The sequence below is a fragment of the Mus caroli genome, unplaced genomic scaffold (genome assembly GCF_978045245.1).
Source record: "Mus caroli unplaced genomic scaffold, Mus_caroli_1 scaffold_2, whole genome shotgun sequence".
In the NCBI taxonomy this organism is placed as follows: Eukaryota; Metazoa; Chordata; class Mammalia; order Rodentia; family Muridae; genus Mus; species Mus caroli.
The window spans coordinates 143,105,813-143,128,160 of NW_028227257.1; the positions used below are offsets into that span (position 1 = coordinate 143,105,813).

At 55.0% G+C, this 22,348-nt stretch overlaps 2 protein-coding genes across 9 annotated transcripts in view; one reads left to right on the forward strand and one right to left on the reverse strand.

The window, feature by feature from the left end:
- The window catches only part of Dennd1a (DENN domain containing 1A), a 500,745-nt gene extending 498,309 nt beyond the window's left edge, over positions 1-2,436 (forward strand). For all 8 annotated transcript variants that reach the window (XM_085834969.1, XM_085834968.1, XM_085834966.1 and 5 more), the window contains one exon: positions 175-2,436. In XM_085834969.1, coding sequence (XP_085691095.1) covers positions 175-1,389 — 1,215 coding nt within the window. In that variant the 3' untranslated portion in view covers positions 1,390-2,436. The remainder of the gene's footprint in view (positions 1-174) is intronic.
- On the reverse strand, positions 2,430-18,596 carry Crb2 (crumbs cell polarity complex component 2). The gene is made up of 13 exons (XM_085828568.1): positions 18,533-18,596; positions 18,147-18,470; positions 15,175-15,370; positions 14,952-15,091; positions 14,386-14,571; positions 14,056-14,169; positions 10,687-11,559; positions 10,096-10,601; positions 9,474-9,639; positions 7,826-8,594; positions 7,075-7,188; positions 6,239-6,365; positions 2,430-5,031 (listed from the first exon to the last, which is right to left on the reverse strand). Exons 1-13 carry the CDS (start codon positions 18,594-18,596, stop codon positions 4,807-4,809), a joined length of 3,804 nt encoding a protein of 1,267 aa, XP_085684694.1. The 3' UTR covers positions 2,430-4,806.
- Positions 18,597-22,348: the final 3,752 nt, after the last annotated feature.

A 22,348-nucleotide genomic window follows, 5' to 3' on the forward strand; every position in this document is an offset into this window, starting at 1 on the left:
AAAAAGACAGGAGATTCCTTTGCATTCCCTTTATGGAACATAGTAGGGCTTGGATCTCTGCAGGTGTCTTGGGTACCTGCAACTCCTCCCAGTCCCAGGAGCCATGTGCTTGGCATGCAGGAAGGGTTGCCCGGGCTAACCAGTGGTCATCACTTCCTCCCTCCTTCCCCACAGAGACTGGACCTGTGCAGAAGTGAGAGGGGCCTTAGCATGGCTGCAGCCTTGAAGCTTGCTCATCCATATACTAAGCTCTGGAGTCTGGGTCAGGACGACATGGCCATCCCCAGCAAGCCCTCCATGACCTCCCCTGAGAAGCCCTCAGCTCTGCTTGGTACTTCCCCAGCCCTGCCTCTCAGACCCCAGAACCAGGAGGGCATCCTGAGCTCCAGCATCAAGGAGGAGACTCCCATCCCAACTCCAGGCAGCATCACCATCCCCAGGCCACAAGGCAGAAAGACCCCTGAGCTGGGCATCGTGCCTCCACCACCCACTGCCCGGCCAGCCAAGCTCCAGGCTGCTGGCGGCCCACTTGGTGACTTTTCTTCAGAGCCACTGCAGATAGACCGGGAAAGACAAGCCGCTCTGAGTCCAGCCCTCCTGTCAGGGCTGGTCCCCAGAGCTGTCCCCCATGGTCCCACAGAACTTCTGCAGCCACCCAGCCCAGCCCCAGGAGCTGCAGGCACAGGCAGCGATGCCCTGCTCGCTCTCCTGGATCCACTTAACACAGCCTGGACAGGCAGCACCATCCCATCCCATCCTGCCACCCCCAGTGCAGCCACCCCATTCATCCCTCAGCTCAGCTTCCCCCAAACAGTGACACCCACCCCTTTTGTACAGACACCACTCAATCCCTTTGTCCCATCTGTGCCAGTAGTACCACCCACCATGCCACTGAGCTCTACACCAGCCAGGCCTTTTGGGACCCCTCCAGCATCCCTAGGGCCAGCATATCCACCTAGCATTCTATTGTCTAGTTCTGGCTTCTATGCCCCTCACAGGTCTCAGCCCAACCTCTCTGCTCTCTCCATGCCCAACCTCTTTGGCCAGATCCCAATGGGTGCCCACACTAGTCCCCTGCAGCCACTTGGCCCCCCAGCCGTTGCCCCCTCCAGGATCCGAACATTGCCTCTGGCCCGCTCAAGTGCCAGGGCTGCTGAGGCCAAGCAGGGGTTGGCCCTGAGGCCTGGTGAATCCCCACTGTTGCCTCCCAGACCACCCCAGAGCCTACAGCCAACCCTGCAGCCCTCTGTTCCTACACAGGCCAGAGACCCCTTTGAGGATTTGCTGCGAAAAACCAAGCAAGATGTGAGCCCAAGCCCAGCCCCGGCCCTGGCCCCAGCCTCCACCTCCGTGGAGCAGCTCCGCAGACAGTGGGAGACCTTTGAGTGAGCAGGCCTGTGCCACTGTCTAATACCGTGCCTCCCCAATGTCCCATTTCTGGCCAGGTTTCATGGGGCAAAGGGACTCTGCCCCCTCTCCTCCACAGCCCATCTCTGAGGCCTGGCCCTGGGAATGGCCATCCCAGAAGAGCTGCCTGCCGCCACCCTCGGCACCCTGTGTGGGTTTTGCACTATATGTCAACTGGGCCAGCCATATCCTACCCTCCCATAGCCCAAGAGGAGTCAAGAAGCTCGAGGCTGCTCTCAAGCCCAGCTTTCCTCCTTGGCTGGGCCCCACCCCACAGGGCAGATGTCAGTAACAACCTGTGTAAGCACAGCTTTGGGGGACATGGGTATTTGGGGGGCTGAAATGAGGCCCACTCCTAGGCTGGCATTTCTCCCTGGTGGTTATCTCCAAACCTCTCTAGCAATATACTCTTTCCTGAGTCTTCACCTAACCACCAACTGGAGTTGTTCCTGAAGGGTCAGGAGTCTGGAGACCTAATGGTCAGCAAACCCAGTCCCAGCCAGCTCTTCCAGGGGTTTGGAACACCAGCAACTCTAACTTATAAGAGAAGTCCCAAACCTGAGTCTGAGGAGCCGCCCTCAGCTCTCTGCCACCCTCATACCTCTGGGCTCTCATGTCAGTCAAAGCTCAGGCCCAGCCTCCTGCCACTTGGAGCTTTATGGGCAGAGCTGGGCAACAGTGACCCAGATTCCAACTCAAAGGACAAGCTTCCTGCCACAGACAAAGGGAGGGAGGGACAGCTGTTAGAGCTCCTAGGTCAGGACCAGGTGGGGCCCCAGGGCTCCCCAGGTTCCCCCATGGAGTGAAGATACATGTGGCCTCTGAGCGTGCGGCAAGTGGGGGCCTGGAAGCCAGCCCTCCCCACTCCCTCCAGCTTCTCAACAGCGCAGAAATTCCTGAGCCCAAGTCACCAAAGTTATAATGAAATGTTTTGTTATTGTTTCTTTGATCTTGCTTTTCCTTTTTACCTTATTGATTTGATGAATCTTGAAAATTGATTCCTTTCAATAAACCAAGGTAAAACACAGACTGACCGTTTAAGAAAACATCCATCAGAGACATGCAGGAAATTGTGCACATTTGACCTGATTTCTCATTTCCTATGTGTAAATGGTCAGACAACCTACCCCAGGGTTTCTGGGGGTTGGGAACAAGGGGGTGGGGTCATCAGAAGTCCCTGTTACTTTAGGGACCCTCTCTGTGTCTGAGAGGTTGTTTATGGGTCCCTGAGGTCTAGGCCAGAGAGGTAGCCCTCCCTCCCCAGGGCTCTGTCTTGGTGGTGTGCTCAGCTACCAGGGAGCGGAGTCTCGCTGGGTCATGGGAAGCCTTCTGGCATTCTGGTGTCCCAGGACAGGCCTCAGCCCCACTTCTTCCATCCTAGCAAATTCCGGGTTCCACCCAAGATGAGGCAGTGCCACAGCCTAGTGGGCCAGTATGTCGGGCAGCCTAAGAAGGCACACACCTGTGGTCCACGGGGGCCGGTGCACATGTTTGTTGTCATCTGTCCATTTCACTGGGTAGACTTTGCAATCCAACGATGAATGCTATATGTGGTCAATAAAACTGGGAAGAGGGCTGTAGTCCTGAGTCCTACAAGGAGCTCTGGGGGATGGCTGCCTGAGCAGGCACTTGGCCACCTCCACCAGCCATCCTGCAGAAGCAGAGGCCACTGTCCTCCAGCCTGTGCACTCTTGAGGCTCTGAGCCACTTACACCATCCCTTCCCCATGAGGGAATCATAGTGGACACTACATCATGGGCAGGACTACACGAAGGAATAAGCTCCACTCCTCCCCCATGTCTCAGCAAGAGACCATCTCCCCCAAGTGAGTACTTGTGTAGGCCACATTGGTGACACTGACGTGGAACTGGGATGTTTCGTTCCGTTGGCATTCCACAGGAATCCTCTTAGGAGCTGGCAACTGAAACAGTTCACCCAAGAACCTGTTTCCTCTCCCCTCTCCCAAGGGACATGGAAGCAGCTCAGGGCAAAGTGGCCTCACCACTACAGGGTAAGAACCAAGTAGGCCTCCTAGCTTAGCATCCAGGGTCTCATATCAAAGCTTCTACTGATCTCCTGGTTCCCCCAAGTCTGTGCCTTGGGAGGCAGCTGAAACCTGGAGACACCCAGCTTCCTTGTGTAAAAGTCACCTGGCATTTGCACATGGAAACTCCTGTAAGGAGGCACTGCCTGATAAACAAAGATGACAAAGGACAGACACATCTCCAAGTCAGAGGCCTCTGGGAAGTTCAAGGGAGGCTAAACCTTCAGGCCAATGCCCTGGGGGAGGAGTTGTCAGAAGTCACTTGCACTGAGTGTCCACAGGATGTAATCGGCTTCTGCAGCCTGAGCGCCAAAGCAGAAGCTGCCTGATGTCCATCTGCTGGGCACTGTTGTTTGGCACACAACAGAGCCTTCCTTGGCAACAGAACTGCAGGCAAAGGGGTGAGTTTGCAGGGGTCAGGGACAGAAGAAAATAGCATCTCCACTCTTCCACCTCTCTGGCCTCCTTGCCAGGCTCCCAAGAAGCCTTTTCAACTCTAGGCAGGTGAGACACTTTCCAACACCCAAGGGCAGCCAGTTCTTCCCATCAGACTGGAGTTTTCTGCCTGTTTGTCTCTCGGATCCTCAGAATAGCCGTGCGATGTGAGGTAGGCAGACAAGTTGGTTGCTCCACTCTGGCAAATGCCCACAGCAGGCAGGGCAACCCAGGGCAGCCGCTCCTTGGTTCCTACAGACCTGCCATACAGATGTGGCCATAACATTGTCAGTCAGATCTGCCCAAAGGGCTTTTGTTCTGGAAAGCAAGGAGACTCCTCCCTATCCCAGCTTCTCCTGGTGTTCTTGGAGGTTGAACAAGATGTCAAGACCAAAGTCTAGGTGCTTGGGTAAGCTCTGGCCTGTCCAGTGCTAGAGAACATGCAGCCTTGGGCTGCCCCTGTCCCAGAGGTAACCATCTGGGTGGTCCCCAGACATGAAGCCCTTACCACAGTCATAACACATTACAATCTGCAGACCAACACATCCCTATGTATAGTCTCATTCTCCTTCTCCTCTCCTACTCCTCTCCTCTCCTCTCTCTTTCCTCTTCTTCCCCAAACAGAAAGATACACACACACACACACACACACACAAACACATGCACACACCCTGTCATATCATGGGCACCGACATGTGCCCTGTATCCAGCCCAGCAGGTCAGAGAAGTGCACACTCTCACAGCCCCCTCTGCTTCCCTGAGTTGTTCCTCATTTCCTGAGTCCATAATGGACATAGCAAGAGCTGCCAACCATCCTGTGGATGTCCCAGCTCTGGAAACAGTCTCCTTGGGTCTCCAGGTAGAAGTCCTGCGGTGACTCTTTAGGACCTTCAGGACATGGCACCAGCAGCCAGGCAAACCTAGATAAGTCTCTCCTCTGGTGGCACCTTGAGGACACTGTCCATCTCCAGACGAGCCCCAGCCACCTCCTGCTGACTTGGGCTGTAAGTGCCCTCAGACTGGCGGCGCTTTCTGGCAGCCAGGATTCCTGAGAGGAAGCCCAGGAGGAGAAGGAGGAGGCAGGCACAGGCTGCAGGCACTGCTACCTCCAGCAGTGGGAACGGCAGAGGCAGAGGCAGGGTTTTCTGCAATAGATGGAAGACAAGAAAACTTAGAAAAGTGTCCCAGAGTTAGAGAGAGAGACGGCCCCTGGGATGTCCAAGCAAAGAAGCCAATGCTAGCCTGGGAGTGTTGCATAGCCTGGCTAGGAGGATAGACAGTAGACATTCCAGGAGTGCCTGGGGGGGGGGGGTGTCACAGAATTCAACAGTCAGCTGAAGTGAAGCAGGAACAGAAAGCAGAGCTGGAATGAACTGAGCATTCAGCCCTGAAGAAGGGGGCCCCAAAGCCATAAAGTTCACACCTTCCCTCTCTCCAGCACTTCAGCAGGAGCTGTAAAGCCATTTCCTCCCCCTGGTGTGTGTGTGTGAGTGTGTGTGTGTGTGTGTGTGTGTGTATGTGTATGTGTGTGTGAGTGTGTGTGTGTGTGTGTGAGTGTGTGTGTGTGTGAGTGTGTGTGTGTGTGTGTGTGTGTGTATGTGTGTGTGTGTGTGTGTGTGTGTGTGTATGTGTGTGTGTGTGTGTGTGAGTGTGTGTGAGTGTGTATGTGTGTGTGTGTGTGAGTGTGTGTGTGTGTGTGTGTGTGTGTGTGTGTGTGTGTGTGTGAGTGTGTGTGTGTGTGTGTGTGTGTGTGTGTGTGGTGGGTGTTATAGTGGGAAGGTGAAGAGGCACAGGCTATAAAAGGTCACCTTGACAGGAACTCTTCCCAGAAGCAAAGAGGACTCCTGAGGAGCCTCCCAGCCTGTCCTTTCATAACACACTATATCAGCACACACACCCCCATGGGCTCAGAGCCTCTCCAAAACTCTGTACTGATCCCCACAGGGCCCAGACCTCTATCAGCTGAGCCTCCTTGGGGTAAGGGATACCTACAGTGTTTAAGCCTGATCTGCTTCAGAAACTAGGCTCTGGAACCCAAGGACTCCATGTTCCTGTAGTCTCAAAAGCCACTCCCAGAGTATACTTGGAAGATCCTAGCCTGTTTCCACTGCTACTACCCTGGATACCATTGGAACACTCCAGACTATGTCTGATGGATGGGGGCTCCCTAAACTCTCCCTAAGGTGAAAATAACCCCTACATTGGGTACTAGAAAGGGCCTAAGTATCCTCTCCCCACCCTCAGCAAAGCCTGTCCACTGTCAAATCCACAAAGGCCACAAGTCCTCCCTGCCCACTGTCCTCCTGCTAAGGTCTAAAGAGGCCTAGCCGCCCAGCCCTGGGTACCACTCACCACCACTTCACAGAACTGGCCAGAGAATCCTGCACTGCAAGTACATTCAAATATGCCACTGGCCACCCGGCAGGTGCCCCCATTCAAGCAAGGGCTGGCTTCACAGGGTTTGTCGAGACTCTGACATCTGGAAGAGACAATGGCTGAGAACACAAAGTCCTCCCACCCACGGCTGCCTCCCATTCCCCTAGCTGGTCCCCACCTCCAGCATCAAAGTTTATCCAGACCCTGTTCCTGCTTGGCTCAGCCTTGCCAGGTGGCCAGAGCTGAGGGTGATTCCCATCTCCTACCCACTCCCCTTGTGCCCAGGGTTCATGGGCTGAGAAGGCTCCTACTCCATGGTGTGTGTGTGGGGGGGGGGGGTGTAATGCTGCAGGACAGGAATGCCAACTAACACCTCCAAGGGCACAGAAGTTGCATTTTGGCCATGTCCATTAAGGACCAACGGGCTTTGAGAAACTGGGTGTGTCAGCAGTGGTCGTGCATGCCTTTAATCCCAGCATTTGAAGGCAGAGGCAGGTGAATCTCTGAGTTTGAGGCCAGCCTGGTCTACAGATTAAGTTCCAGAGACAGTCAGCTACATAATGAAACCCTGCCTAAAAAAAAAAATAATAAAAATAAAAAACAAAGAAAAAAGGAAGAAAGAAACTGGGTGACAGTTACTGCCCAGCCAGTATTTGCCTAACAGGGAAGTCCTAGAAGAACCAAAAGATACTGATGGATCTGACACTTAAGTCAATGGGAACGAGACAAGGAGGACCTCATTTCCCTTGTCCAGGCTGCATCCCAAGGGCAAGCTCCCAGGCAACACCGCAGGCCCTGGTCTCCAGACCCACCTGAGGCCAGCAAGGCCTTCCTGGCAACTGCAGTTGGTGCCTAAGGGGCCACCACAAGGGGCGCCATCCTTGCATGTGGAGTTGAGGCTGCATCCCTGAGGCAGGACAGGCAACCTGCAGAGAAAAGCAAATCCAGTGAGGTGCTGGGAGCTGGCTACAGTGCTTCTCTCTGGGGAATGCAGGCCCGCCTTCAACAGCCTTCCCCATGAAGCAAAGGAACGCAGGGCTGTCATTCCCCCAACCCCACAAGAGCTGAGGCCTTTGATTCATGCTGACATTAAAGGGCAGCGCAAAACAGTTGCTAAACATGAGGAGAGAGGAGAGCTAGACAGCTCTGGACCGGAAGAAAACAGGGCAGTTGCAAAGGCAGCTTGCTGCAAACCATGCTCCCTGATTCGTTCTGCCCTCCTAATTCTCCCCAAGCCACAACATCGCCCTGAAATTCAAATTTTGCCAACTATTATAACCTGTATTTTATCTTTTTTTTTTTTTTTTTTTTTTTGACAGGGTTTCTCTGTATAGCCCTGGCTGTCCTGGAACTCACTTTGTAGACCAGGCTGGCCTCGAACTCAGAAATCCGCCTGCTGGGATTAAAGGCGTGGGCCACCACGCCCGCCTTGTATTTTATCTTTATGGACACCAAACTGAACTAGCTATGAAGAACTTATTCCCTCCAAACTCCACCCACTGTAAATCAGCAGTCAGCTCTACCCACTGCTATCCCCAGGTCAGGTCCCCTTGCCACCCGCACCTGCAGCGCGGACCAGAGAAGCCTGGAGGGCAGCGACACTCGAAGCGGCCGTCGGGGCGCGCATGGCATTGGCCCCGGACACAGGGAGTGGAGCGACATGGGTCAGCGCGGACCTCGCAGCGGGGTCCTTCCCAGGCGGGGCCGCAGGAACAAGCAAAGACATCGAAGAGGTCGCGGCAGGCGCCACCGTGCAGGCAGGGCGAGGGTGAGCATACGGGTCCGCCACGGCAGCCGAGACTCACGGCCGGAGACCCGGGCCAGGCCACGAAGTGCTCGCGCGCCCCAGACACCGTGCCAGATCGCGGTGGCGCCAAGGGTAACGGGAAGTCGCCGAGTGCCACGCGGCCCAAGCATCCCGTGAAGTTCTCAGCCAGTAGCAGAGGCACTGCACCCGGACCCTGCAGGAAGCCCAGATCGCCGCCCAAGCCGTGCAAGGCCACGGGTGTCGCCGCGCCGTCCAGCCACAGAAGCCAGCGCGAGGCAGCGGCCTGTGGGAACTCCCGGGCTAGGCGCACGCGATGCCAGGCGCCGTCGGCCACGCGCGGCCCGGGCACGGGCAGCACCGAACCCGCCACATCTCCTGCCAGCGAGCCGTTGCGCACCGCCAGCCGGATACTGGAGTGGGCACCTGCGGCGGAGACGGCGCGCAGTAGCCCAGCCTCGGGGTCGCGCGTGCGGAAGGCCAGGGTGAGCCCGCTAAGCGAGGAGGATACGTTGTGGCCTGTGAACACAGCAGGAGGGCCCTCGCGGAACGTGGCCTCGGCCACACCTGCAGAGAGAGTTAGAGCCGCTGGGAAATGACCTGCCAGACTTCTCCTACACCACCCTGTCCCCAGGCATTCAGGTGGTAGGGTCCACAATCCATAACTGTTGACCAGGGCAGTCACCCACCTGTCACCTGATCTCAGAAACTTCAGCTCCCTCTTCCACCCCTTATGCATTCTCCTCCTGGGAGGGAATCAGCTCCGGGGTAATCCTAGGGGGACCACAATACCTGCTACCCTGAAGGCCCTAGACATGTTAATAATCTTAACTCCTCTAAATCTAGCCTGCTCCCCTCCTCCCTGAAGGAGGCTCGCTCTTCACTGCACACAGATGCAGGTCCAGTCACATCCTTCTCCTCCTCACCTTCTGTAAGGCTGGCAGAGTAGCTTCAGTTGGTAGACTGCCTAGCTTGTAGGCTTTGGGTTCCATCCCTAGCACCCAACAAATGGGGTGTAGGAGCCCATATCCATAGTCCCTAAGCTGGGGAGGTAGAGGCAGGAGAATCACAAGTTCAGATCAAGATCACCCTTTGCTACATGGTGAATTCAGGGCTAGCCTGAGCAACATGAGACCCCTTGGTCTCTGAGCTACTTGGTGGGCTTCAAATTCCATCTCCTGCAGCACTTTTAGTAACCTTGTGTTTCATCTGTCCATAGGAACTTTAAAACCTCACACATGCCTCACACTCCTTCCTCTCCTGTGGCTCCCTTGAAGTTGCCTTAGAAACCCCAGCATATGCTCACCTCCCCTAAGAGTGTTTCTCAGAATGCAGTAACCCACCATATTGGGGCTGTTGGCATTCCTGGCCCACTACCCAACATCCCATAAGCCCTAAGGGATCTCTAACCATCTTTGGTACCCAGCACCCAGGACACAAACTCACACACAAAGCCATCTGGAATCTCCTCACAGGTCGCAGGAGGCAGGCATGGCTGCCTGGGGCACCATCGCTGCTGGGCACAGGTGGGCCCCGTGAAGTTGTCGGGGCAGGTGCAGTAGAAGTCATTCCAGGTGACGTGGCACGTGCCACCATTGAAACAGGGATTGGGCTACAGAAGAGTCAAGACATCAATGACCACTCACGAAAGGTACCACCCCCAAGACACCTCATCACAGAGTTGAGGGAAACCCATCACCACCCCTACATTACAGATGAGATAGTAGGCCCAGAAAGGTGAAGCCACTCGTCTGAGGGCCCAGTCACTAAAGAGGCTAGTCTAGCTCGTAGTAGGTTATTCCAGTTGATGAACCCCCATGCCTCTTTCGGCCAAGCAGCAGCTATAGAAGGGCTGAGGCCCATCCTCTGTCTGGGTCAGGATGCCATCTGAGACTGATACAAAAGGGACCATGGGAAGGAAAAAAAACAACTGGACAGGGAGGAGATGGGGCACTGCCATCTGCCATTCTGGTGACAGGAATGTGAGCAGCTCATGTGGCTGTCTTGAGCCTCAGCTTGCCCTATGTCACAGCACAGATCCTAGCTAAGGACTCTCCCAGCCACTCACATTGCATGTGTCCTCAGAGACACAGCCCTGGGTGAGGTTGGAGGACTGACCAGCTTCCAGTTCACTGGACCAACTTGAGTTCTCCATCGGGGAAGAGAAGAAGGGGAGGTGGATGCTATTGAGTCGTAGGTCCTGGAGACAGCCTCGGAAGGGCCCACCCCAGAGCTGGGTGTCATCAGGGTAGAACCTCCCGCCCACATACAGCCGGTGGCCCAGGTCCTGCAGCTGGTCAGGCCCAAAGCTGAGCATCACCAAGTGGGGGAGTCCATCATCCCAGCGCCCAGGGAGGACCACAGCAGGGTGGCCCAGCCCCTCAGCCCGGATCTGGCCCTCACTCAGGAACACAGTCAGGCTCGCAACTGAATCATTGGCAAACTGGAGCAACAGGCCGGCAGGCTCGCGGGTGCGGAGGAAAAAGGACACGGTGAGGTTTGGGTCTAGCTGGTGGAGCAGGAAAGAGGCTGAGCTCGTGGCTCCACCCAAGCCAAAAGTGGCAGCAGGAACCTCTGCAGGGAGAAACAGCACTGGTGTAAGGCCAGCAGGCTTAGGGGCCCGGCATTAACGCTACGTCCCCACCTGCTAACCCCTCACCATCAGTGCATGTGGCTCCACCGTAAGGTCTCGGGCAGTCGCAGCGGAAGTGAGTCCACAGGTCCACGCAGGCCCCTCCATGGGCACAGGGCAGAGACTGGCAAGGTTCCCTGCGCTCACAACCCAGAAGCACAGTTCCCTTGAGCTCCTCAGGCAGCAGAAGGTGCCCTTCCACACGCACATCCTGGAAGCAGCCGGCAAAGACCCCGCCGCCCAGATAGATGGAGTAGGGTCCCGGAGGCCCAGAGGCCACCGAGGCTGTAGGGCCTGTAGCCACCGGACCAGAGGCCACACAGAGCTGGCCAGGGCAGCCCTCGTGCCACAGCCGCAGCTCCAGGTTTCCCAGGTGGAACGCCACTTCCACCTGGTGCCAATGTCCATCATTTAAGGCTAGGTCAGGCAGTGTAAGGATGAGCACCGCAGTGCCATGTCTCGAGAGTGTGGCTTGGAGCATGGCCCCCGCCAGAACCAGCTCCAAGTTGTCCCGAGTGTCCTTGAGAGTAGCCAGGGTTCCGGCAAGCAGGGTGGTACGAAATCTCAGTGCCAGACCCAGGGAGGCACCAGCTGGCACCAATCCCCACACAAAACTCCCAGACACAACCGAGAAGGTTGTATTCTGGCCACAGAAAGGCCCATAGGTCCCCGGTGGGCAGCGGCAGAAGTAACCGTGGAGGCCAGACTTGAAGGTGGGGATGCAGGTGGCAGCCAGTGGGCAGGTATGGCCCTGGCAGCCTGTGAGCTGCACAGAACAGTCATGTCCACCCCAGGCCTCAGGGCACTGGCAGATGTAGCCTGCTACAGTGTCGCTGCAGGTTCCACCATGCAGGCATGGTTCTGACTGGCATTCATCCATATCTTCCTGACATGTCAGGCCTAAAGGGGAGATCAGCCAAGGGTCAGTACATCATGCCCAAGCCAGAATCTCCAACCAGAACTCACATGCCTCATGGTGGTGCTGACCTCAGCACCTACACACCAGGTCCCCCCCAACCCCGCCCCCCTCCCCCCCGCCCCGGTTCCCTTCCCTGGCCATGTCTGATAAGTCTCCATGCCCTGTGGGCCAGACTTGGGAATGTACTCCCTGGCTCTACCTCTTCTTCCACCCCATGCTTCTTGCTCTGATAGACCTGGCAGCCTCCAGGTCAGCTGCCTTCAGAAGTTTCTCCCCACCGGGCGTGGTGGCGCACGCCTTTAATCCCAGCACTCAGGAGGCAGAGGCAGGTGGATTTCTGAGTTCGAGGCCAGCCTGGTCTACAAAGTGAGCTCCAAGACAGCCAGGGTTATACAGAGAAACCCTGTCTCGAAAAACAAACAGAAGTTTCTCCCCACCCATCTCCAGAGTAACCAGAAGTCTCTTTCCAAGGTGTCACCTGGCTATACACCTTTGCTGCACATGACCCAGCCACTCACCTTGGTATTCGAGACTGTCATAGTCTAGGCCTACCAGGCTCTCAAGCCTCAGCCTTCCCCCCCCTGAAAGCCTTGAACTTGCTCTTATTCTAAGTATTTCCTGGAAAGTCATGCCTCAACTTCCCTTACTATTTTCAAACTCCTCCTTGTCCTGCATAGCCCACAGAGGGTTCAAGCTTGCCCTCACAGAGAGGGTTTGCAGGTGAGTGGCTGGGTCATGTGCAGCAAAGGAGCACAGCCCAATGACACCTTGGGAAGAGACCTCTGGTTACTCTGGAGACGGGTGGAGAGGAACTTCTAAAGGTAGGTGCCCTGATGGCTGCCAGATCAGCTCAAAGACCCAATCCCACCATTGCTCAAACAGGGCTCCCCAGAACCCTAGTTTCCCTCTGGAGCCTGAATCTGTCCTTGGTGTCCAGTGAAAGGGCTTGGCAGAGCCTTTGTAGATATGGGACAGCCATGGCAATACACCTGGAACATACTGAGCACCCCAGGGCTCACTGCTCGGTCCCTCTACCCTGGGGTGTGCCCAAGGACGCTGCCTGGGAAGGTGCCAGCCCATCTTCCCTTTCACAGTCAAAAGGCCAAAGAGCAACCACAGTTCAGCCAGAGCCTCCACAACACAACCAGAGGCCATTCTCACCCCACACCTCAACCTTACAGACAGACCCAGGCCAGGAGGAGTCCGTGAGGATAGATCAGCCCACACACTTATACCATCCTCCTCACAATCACCAGGCACCCGCTGTAAATTCTTCCTTCAAGACACCCCAGTCCTCCTACCTGCCAAGAGCCACAGGCTCCCCAGAAAAGGGCCCAGCACCCATAGTCCCATCGTCACCTACAGAGGCACCAAGGCTTAGGAACAGGGATCCCAGTCTGGCCTGCCTGAGTTCTTCTGAGCCAGCTCAGGAATTCCAGGCTGACCTTCCAGTCCAGAGCCTTCTGGTGTCTCAAAGGAGGCTGGGCTCTCTGCCCAGCCTCACAGCTAGGATCTCTCCCCCGGGACTCTGAACACAGAGCTCCCCCTCCCTGTCACTCACTGTTTAATTGGAAGGATCCAGGTTCCCATAGACACTGTTTATGATGCCCATCTAGGCTTCACTGCCATGTCCATGAGATGGGGGTGGTAACCCTTCCTTGTGAGACTATGGAGGAGTGGGCCATTGCAGGAGGATGTGGAAGGGAAGGACTCAAGCAATAGGAACAGTGCAGAGGGCATGGGCCACCCAACATGGGCAGGGGGGAGGCAGTGAGCCCCAATATGTTTGAGTGTCCAAAACAGGAGAGAGTCCCTTCCCCAAGCAAAGGAAAATGCCTCCAGACACCTGCAGGGAAAGAGCTAGGCAGGAATGTTACATGTGGGGGAGTGCCACCCACATTCCAGCGGGGGCAGGGACACTAGAGAGGGAGAACTTTCACACTCCAGCCACTGACAGCAGACACAGCCCCCTAGAGCCAAAGTGTGCCCTTCTGAAGGCATGCGCCTGCACCCAGTGCTGCCTCCTTCTGTCTTGAACTAAGGCTCTGTCCCTCTTTGATTTGATAGCAGAGTTCAGGGCCCTGACCACCAGACATCCATAAATGAGCCCCAATTCTGACTCCAGTCCAGGCCCCTCTCTTGGGGTTAGTCCCTTGTCCCCCCACCCTCACCCCCAGATGGCCCTAGCTTCACAGACAGTACTTACAGGGCTGAAGTCACCAGCCAACATTCTCCAAGGCAGAGGGTCACCTGGCAGCCTTGGTACCACCCACTCCAACCTTCCCTCCTGACTGTACTCAAACTGACCAGTTTCTCCCCTTCCACTTACAAAGTTGGGGTTCTGGCTCAGCACCCCCACCTCAGTTGTCACCTGTACCATCATGGCCACCTTTAGCCTCATTTCCTGTATGCATCAATCCACATTCAGCCAAAAGGGACCATATCACCTCCATGCTAGAGCCACCCCAGCCAAGCACCTGTGTATCCATCCTGGCAGTAGCACTGGAAACCATTGGGCAGGTCCTGGCAGCTACCTCCGTTGAGGCACGGCCCTGAGGCACACTCATCCACGTCCACGCTGCAGTCATTCCCTGCAAAATAAATAAATAAATAAATAGCTAGCTCCTCTGTGACGGCTGCCTGTACCCTCAGAGCCAGACCAGAACCAAAAGGGCCCATTTTCCAACTGGGGAGATTGAGACCCATTGAGAAAGAGAGAGGAGGGTATGGACTCAGGCATTGGCCAAGCTGGATCCATCTTTGGGGTCCTAGACCCTGGCTGAGTGCTTCTCCAGCAGGTAACTCACCAGCAAAGCCCAGAGGACAGCTGCAAAAGAAGCCAGAGGCGTGGCTGAAGCTGAAGGCTCCCGGGAAGATGGCCTGAACACCCCCGTACAAGGTCGGGTCAGAGCGCTGCAAGCACCGGCCCCCATTTTGACAAGGGTCCGATGCACATTCATCCTCATCCACTTCGCACCGCTCTCCACTGAAGCCTGGAAGACATCAGGAAACACAAGTGTCTAGGCAGTTTCCCCTCCATGACCTAAGCCAACCCAGGGCGAACAGGGACATCAGGATGCGGATACTGAAGAGGGACAACAGGGACTAGTAATAGCCAGCTACCAATTGCTACGAATTCTTTATACTAACATTCAGACACCCTTCTTGTGTGCCAGGTACATCGCTACTCCTCACTGCAACCCAAGGGGCAGGTGCTGTTAGCAACCCTGTTTGCAGATCAGGAAACTGTGCAGGTCTCAGAGGGCCCAGGCTGCACTCACACATTCACACGGCTTCACACCTGGCCCAACACACACACACACACACACAGTATTGGGGATGGGAGGGACACGCACGGCAGGCGCGCACACACCTGGCCAGCAGAGGCAGCGGAAGCTCCGGAAGCCGTCGAGGCAGGATGCGTTGTGCGCGCAGGGCGCAGAGGCGCACTCCAGCACCTCCTGCTCGCAGCGTGCGCCTTCGTAACCCGTGTCCGCGCAGTCGCACCGGAAACTGGCGTGGGCGGGCGGGAGCTGAGCGCGTGCCCATCCCGCAGCCCACCTCCCCGCCGCCAGGGCACCCCGCCAAGGGCTCACCCGTTGACCAGGTCGTGACACACGCCACCGTGCGCGCACGGCTGGCTCTGGCACTCGTCCACGTCCAGCTGACAGTTCGCGCCGGCGTATCCCGGCGCGCACACGCAGCGGTAGGAACCCACACCGTCCAGGCACGAGCCTCCGTGCAGGCAGGGCGCTGACGAGCACTCGTCCACCTCGGCCTCACAGGTCACGCCTGGACAGGGACAAGAGACATGAAGACCACATCTAGAGGGGCAAAAGGGGCCCAACCAGCAGCCCCAGTCTGCTCCAGTTGCCCATATGCCCCGCTCTTTCAGAGGAAATGCTGTCCATAGACACAGGCAGCCAGAAAAAAACAAGAAGACCCTCCTTGCCCTGACAGCCTCACGGCGGGGTGGGTCCGGGAAAGGCTACTGTTTAATAATGTTGACCTCAATAAGAGAGACAGCTAGATCCTGTAAGGGTAGGAGCCAAGGTCTGTTCTAGGGTGCTGGGAACAACAGGCTTCTTCAGGAACAGCTTTTTGAAAGCTGAATAAGGCCAGTGCATCCCTCTTGAGGCAGAGGCATAATGCCCTGGGGGAAAGATGGAGAAAAGACAGAACCTGGGGAGAGTGGCGGAGAAAGGCGTGAGGGCATCAGGTACTAGAGCCCAATCAGACTTCTGCTCATCAAGAAAGGTCAGGTTTGGGGCCTGGAGAGGGCTCATCTAAAGGTCAGGTTTGGGGCCTGGAGAGGGCTCATCTAAAGGTCAGGTTTGGGGCCTGGAGAGGGCTCATCTCTAAAGAGAGCTTCCTGCTCTTCCAGAGGACCAGAGCTCCGTTTCCAGCACCCACTTTAATCAGTTCACACCTACCCTAAGAGCAGACCTGCTTGGTTTAGCTTTCGTGAAGATGTTCAGATAGCATTTCTAGAATCCTCTCACCCGGGTGCCTCTTCTAGTACCCGCATACACATGACATAATTAAATCTTAAAAAAAAAAATTAAGCTGTTGGTAGGGATAATAATAGTGGATCTTTATGGTCAGCCACCTTGACCAGATTTGGAACCCTCCAGAGGAGAGACCTCTGGCTATATCTGTAAGGGAGTTTACGGGGGGGGGGGGGGGGGGGGGTTCAACTGAAGAAAGAGAATCCTGAGTCTGGGGGGCACCCTCCCCAGGACTGAGATCCTGGATTGAATACAAGCAGGGGGGGAAACAAACAAAAGGAAGACAGCAGTCAGAGTGCCAGCCTCAGAGGACACAATGTGACCAGGTGACTCTCTTCCTTATGACGGACAGCATCCCCACAAATATACCCGTCCTTGCTTTACTTACTTCTTGTTAAGTATTTAACCACAGCAATGAAAAAGGCAACCAACCCAGCAGCTCAGCAGTGCGGTTCAGAAGATCACTGGTAGCTTGGAGAAGGATGTGAGGAAGGAACCCCACAGAAGAGGGCCACTGTGGACAGGACACACTGGAGTAGGGTCACCAATCCCTATGCTGTCTTGACTTTAAAACTGGAAGTTTCTGGTTCTACCTAGGAATTCCCATGCCTCTGGGGAAACCCAGAGTACATGTTGGCCCTCCCCTGGATAGGGGTGGAGACAGAGGGAGATGGAGAATCTCCAGGTGTGGGGATTTATGAGGTAGGTCCTGTCAGTGTAGGCATCCACAGCCTTTCCCCTGCCACCTAAGTAGGTTTTGTCATGGGGGCTCAGGAGCCAGCTGACCCCAGCTGGAACCCTCCCTACTTCCCTGTCCAGCCAGCCCCAGGGCTCCTCCTTCTCATGACCCTCCTGCCCCACTCCTATCCTCTGTGCCAGGGAGAGCCAGGCCCAGGCGGCCTGGAATCCCAACTCCCCCACCCTGCTGGGAGCAGGAGGGAAATGAGTCACGCAAAGCTGCCTGCTCTCCTCACATTCGGAGGACTGCTGCATAGACAGTGCTCATATGCCTGCTGACAGACACACAGACAATTCCCACAGAAGCATACACTGATTATGACACAAGCAAGGACTCAGAGCACCCTTAGAGCAACCATATATATGCAAACGGCTGGGACACGAAGTCTCACCTGCACAGATATTCAGATACCAAGAGGAGAGTGTCTTAACCAACTCTCACCCCACGGTGCCATCTCATCCCTCCATGTCCTTCCTGAACTTGCCCCCCCCCCCCCAGTCTGTACCATTTGCTCAGAGGGAACTTGAAACTGCCTCACAGTTTGAGAGCAATGCCTGAATTCAGGGTTGGTGGAGATCCCAGTGTCTACACTGCAGATTCCAGACTGCACTAAATTAAACATCCTTTGAAGATCTGTCCCCAGCTGTCCCCTCCCTCCTGACATGAGGCATCTCTAGAAAGCAGATGTAGGAGTAGGAAGTGACTGGGGTGAGGTGTCCCCTGGAAGAGAGAGCCATGTGTGTCCATGCCAGTCATGGTTCTGAGCACGTGTGTCTACATCATTCCTCTCTTGGGAACAAGGATGGCTAGGGACTCATCCCCCATCACAAACAGGAAAGAATCCCAGTGGATCACTGGGCTAGAATTCAGGATGCCCAGAGGACTGAGGTCCAAATTACATCCTGAGCCTTACCAGGGCCCATCAGGTGAGCCATACAGGGTCTACACGGCAGTTTGACACATGTCTACACTGAAGGAATGCTAGAGATAACCTTCTGGGCATCCTCGAGAAAGCCAAACCAGGCAGGTGTGCCCTGCAAGGGATGCATGAGGCTCATTCCCCATCTCTAGTGGGGACCACAATCAGTTCTGTGGCAGGTACAAAAAGCAATATTTGTCAAGTAATTGCTATGTGCCGGGCCCCACATTAACACACAAACATACAAGCACTGATCCCACCTGCCAGATTAACCTAAGAAACGTCAGCTGTGCAGCCAACCCAAGAGTGGTTAACAAAGCTGCCAGCCAGCCGGAGCATCCCCGGACTTGGCCGATGGGCCCCTTGCCCATCCGTGGTCCAGTCCTCCAAGGTGATCAGTACCTGCATATCCCAGGGGACAGTGGCACTCGTAGTGATCCGCCAGATTTCGGCAGGTGCCCCCATGCTGGCAAGGCCGGGATGCACACTCATCAATGTCCAGTTCGCAGTGGGGTCCCTGGAATCCAGGCACACAGTAGCAACGGAAGCTGTTAGGATCTGGGCCCTGGGGCACACACAGTGCCCCGTGGTGGCATGGCTGAGTAGCACAGCCTCCAAGCTCTGAGGGCTCACAGGTATAGCCACCACTTTCTGTAGCCTGGCACTTGGTCCCTGGAGCACATGGGTCTGAGGCACAGACACTTGGAGTCTCTGAAGGAACCAGCCCTGTAAAACAGAAAGCAACTTGTCAATATGGGCAGGGTCTGCAGGATACACTTTTCCCCTACCGATAGCCACAAGTCTAACACAGGTCTGTCCATGTTCAAGAACCTGTGTGCACACCAAGGGCATCTGCAAGCTGATTACTAATGAAGATATCTACACCTGAAATGGAGATGGTTTTTTTTAAGATATTATTATTATTATTATTATTATTATTATTATTATTATTATACATGAGTACACTGTCTGACTTCAGATGCACCAGAAGAGGGCATCAGATCTCAAGATCTCATTATGGGTGGTTGTGAGCCACAATGTGGTTGCTGGGATTCGAACTCAGAACCTTTGGAAGAGCAGTCAGTGCTCTTACCGGCTGAGCCATCTCGCCAGCCCGAGGCGGATTTATTTACTTATTTTTGTGCTTATTTTTGAGGACTATCTTATAGTCCAAGCTGATCTTGGATCAAGATGCACTTGCTATATATTCAAGGATGACCTTAAACTTGTGATCCTCCTGCTTCAGCTCCCAAGTGCCAGGATTATAGGCATACCCTACCAATCCAAGCTTATGGAGTACTGGAGAATCAAGCCCAGGGCTTCGTTGGTGAAAGGCAACCATTTCCTGGACTGAGCTACAGCCTGAGCCCTTGAGGATGGTTTTAGTTGTGTCTATAGAGCAGAGATAGTGGACGGAGTGAGTGGCTCCCCTGTGACAGTATTTCCTAACAGATGGTGCCCAAGCTCTCTGGTAACCCCCCTGCAGTACCCTTAGGAGGCCTGGACTGTCCTATATTCTCTTTACAGACAAGCAATAGAGGCTCAAGGAAGTAAAGACTTGCTGACATCACACGATAAATTAACAAGGAATAGCCAGCAATGCCAGGTTGTTCCCGCTGCTCGCCAGGCCTTTCCATTCTACAGGCCTGTGTCCCCTCAGCAGCCTGAAGTGGGGTGGAGGATTGAAGGAGAGGGTAGCTTCCATCCCCCTCAACCCCCCGCTGGGGGTCTGGTAACTCCATCCCTCACTGAAACCTGAGACTCTGATCTCAGCCCCGGGAAAAGAATGGGCGACTTCAAAGGCAGGACCTGGCTCAGCCTCTCTCTCTCCTAAACCCATCCTGGTCCCGCCTTCTTGCCAGCTTGCCTGCAGACTTCCAGAGGATCCCTACACTCTCACCATCCCCCACAAGCAAATACCTGAAGCAAAGCAGGTATAGTGACTCACTCGATACCTGACCAGGGTCTACACACTTGGAGCATCCGGGTTGACTAGAAGACAAATCCAGTGAGTCTTGTTCCTTCCCGCCATCCCAGCTTGAAAACCTTGTCACTATTAGGCCTGAGTCCAAACCCAGCTCAGAGACCTTGGGTGGGAGGCTTCTACCGAACACCCTCTTCCTTTTGGTAAAAGAAGGATTGAAAGCCTCAGGTGCCAGACACAAATGTGAGGAAGGGGAGCCCTTCTACCCACCACCTGGAGTCCCAGGACCTACCCTCCCCCCAAGTTGTCAGGCGGACACTAACCAGACCTGAGAGTGAGCAGCATCAGGCCCTGCACCTTCCCTTCCCCCAGACCATGAAGACCCCCTCCCCTCCAGATAAGGTTGGCAGCCTCTCAGGCGTCATCCACATTCCATGCGGCAGGGCGTATTCGGGCCAGATTCCCAAACTCCTCAGCAGACCAAGCAAGATGGAGGACCGCAAGCCACAGACCCAGGGAGACATGGCTGTGTAGTGCCATCTCAAGTGTCCAGGGTCCTTCCTTCCACACAAGGGCCTAGCATCCACCAGAGGCAAGTAGGGGGGTCAAGTTGTGGAGTCTGAGATTCTTTCTGGTTAAGAGGCCCCTTGGCTCACACCTGTCCCAACCCTCTGCCAAGCCTGAACATTTGGGTTGGAAAAAGGGAGCCCACCTGGGCCACTGTCCAGAATGGATGGGGCCTTCTGCTTCTGTGACTGGACAGACAAGGAAGTCTAGGTGTCCCAGAATAGATGCCCTAGGAGGGTAAGAAGACAATTGGATGGGAGATGGAAAGACGGTCGGGACCTGCGGCAGGAAGTGGATGGAACACCTTCAGGAAAAAGCAGTTTGAAGCATCAGACAGACTCAGTGTTGTGAGGAGCCCCAAAATGATGTGTATGATGCCTTGACATCTAGGGAGCCCCCTGGAGAGGCAGTGATGGTCAGAGGCCCTTGGCCCAAAAGGCCCCAAGAGGAGAGTGGCTATAACTCCTCTTTTTTTTAAATTTTTAATATTTTTATTACATATTTTCCTCAATTACATTTCCAATGCTATCCCAAAAGTCCCCCATACCGCCCCCCACTTCCCTACCACCCATTCCCATTCTTTTGGCCCTGGCATTCCCCTATATTGGGACATATAAAGTTTGCAAGTCCAATGGGCCTCTTTTTCCAGTGATGGCCGACTAGGCCATCTTTCGATACATATGCAGCTAGAGACAAGAGCTCCGGGGTTCTGGTTAGTACATCATGTTGTTCCGACAATAGGGTTGCAGATCCCTTTAGCTCCTTGGGTACTTTCTCTAGCTTCTCCATTGGGAGCCCTATAACTCCTCTTATAAAGCGCCTGAACACTGGCCCCATGCCAACAGCTCCCACCCACTGTAATCCCATCAAATTACAGACTCTTATCTCTGTGGCCCAAGGAATCCCTCACCACAATCTGGAGTTTGGCCCCTAGCTTTGAGCCCACTATATTAGTAGCCACAGCATCAGGGGAAGGAAGCTTTGCCCTTCTATGGTCCTCCCAGAGCCCAGCAGAGGAGCTCTGTGAGAAATCCCTGCGAGGCAGAGCCCAGCCCACAGTTTGAAAGGCTGTCTCGAGAGGAGCAGAGCTGGAGGGTACAAACAGGCCCAGAGCCTGTGCAGCCAGGACCGTCAAATGTCAGCAGTTTTATCTGCCCTTTTACAACTCAAGAGACCCATCACTTCCAGTCCCACCGCACTCCAGGGTGTCCGGACCAGCCTACAGTAAACCAGGAGGCCTATTGGGCAGGGGAGGGGAGGAGTTCTCCCTAGGGACTAGCTGTAGGGGCGGGGCCTTGTCACCAGGGCAACAAGGGGCCACTGCTTATCTTTACAAATCCCTCCTGACCTCTCAGACTGCCTGGGCTGACCTGGCAGAGGAGAGATTAACAGACACAGACACAGGATGCTAGCCCTTTTCTTCGACCTGCTCCCTGCCCCACCCTGAGGAGAGCAGGCGGGAAACAGACACATGCAGTCATTGCCTGCAGTCACCTCATGAGCCGCTGTGTACTAGGGCCAGGCATCTTTTGCCATCTTGGTATATTTGGTTCACGCTAGAAAAGGGAGACTTTTAAGAAGACTAACTGCTTCCTATCACAAAGCGCCTGCAAACTTGCATCTTCAAGAGCATATGAAATTGTGTGCCAAAGAATTGTCAACCTAATATGCCCCCAGCCCTCCTTCCCCTCACCAGGAAGTCTTAGAGGTCTAAGGAATGGTGTGTGGCTCCTTGGTGCAGCACTTGCCTAGCTTATGAGAAAGCGCTGGGTTGCATGCCCAGCACGAGGGAAGCACAAGGTTGAGGTTACCCTGGGAGAGTGGCACCCTCTCTGCCCTGAGCCTGGCAGCTGGCATACCACTGCACCAGTCCCAGCTTAGGAACTCCTACTCTACCTGAGCCAGTTCATGCCTGGGTTTCCTCAGGTTCTCTGTGCCTCAGCAGTCTCGGGCTGGTTTTGTTGCAATGAAGCACCACAAAGAAAAGCAAACTGGGGAGGAAAGGGTGTGTATTTGGCTCACATTTCCACATGACTGTTCATCACTGGAAGAAGTCAGGACAGAAATTCAAACAGGGGGCAGGAATCTGATGCAGAAGCCATGGAGGTGTGCA

Bases quoted from the DNA above. Each gene is read 5' to 3' on its own strand.
- Crb2 (XM_085828568.1), bottom strand. From the start codon at position 18,596: ATGCCCTTGGTGTGCACACAGGTTCTTGAACATGGACAGACCTGTGTT. The intron at 15,371-18,146 runs GTACTGATCACC...GTCCCTGTCCAG, and splicing joins CTGTCCCCTGGGATATGCAG to GCGTGACCTGTGAGGCCGAG. The intron at 14,572-14,951 runs GTGTGTGCGCGC...GATGTCTTCCAG, and splicing joins CCGCTGCCTCTGCTGGCCAG to GCTTCAGTGGAGAGCGGTGC.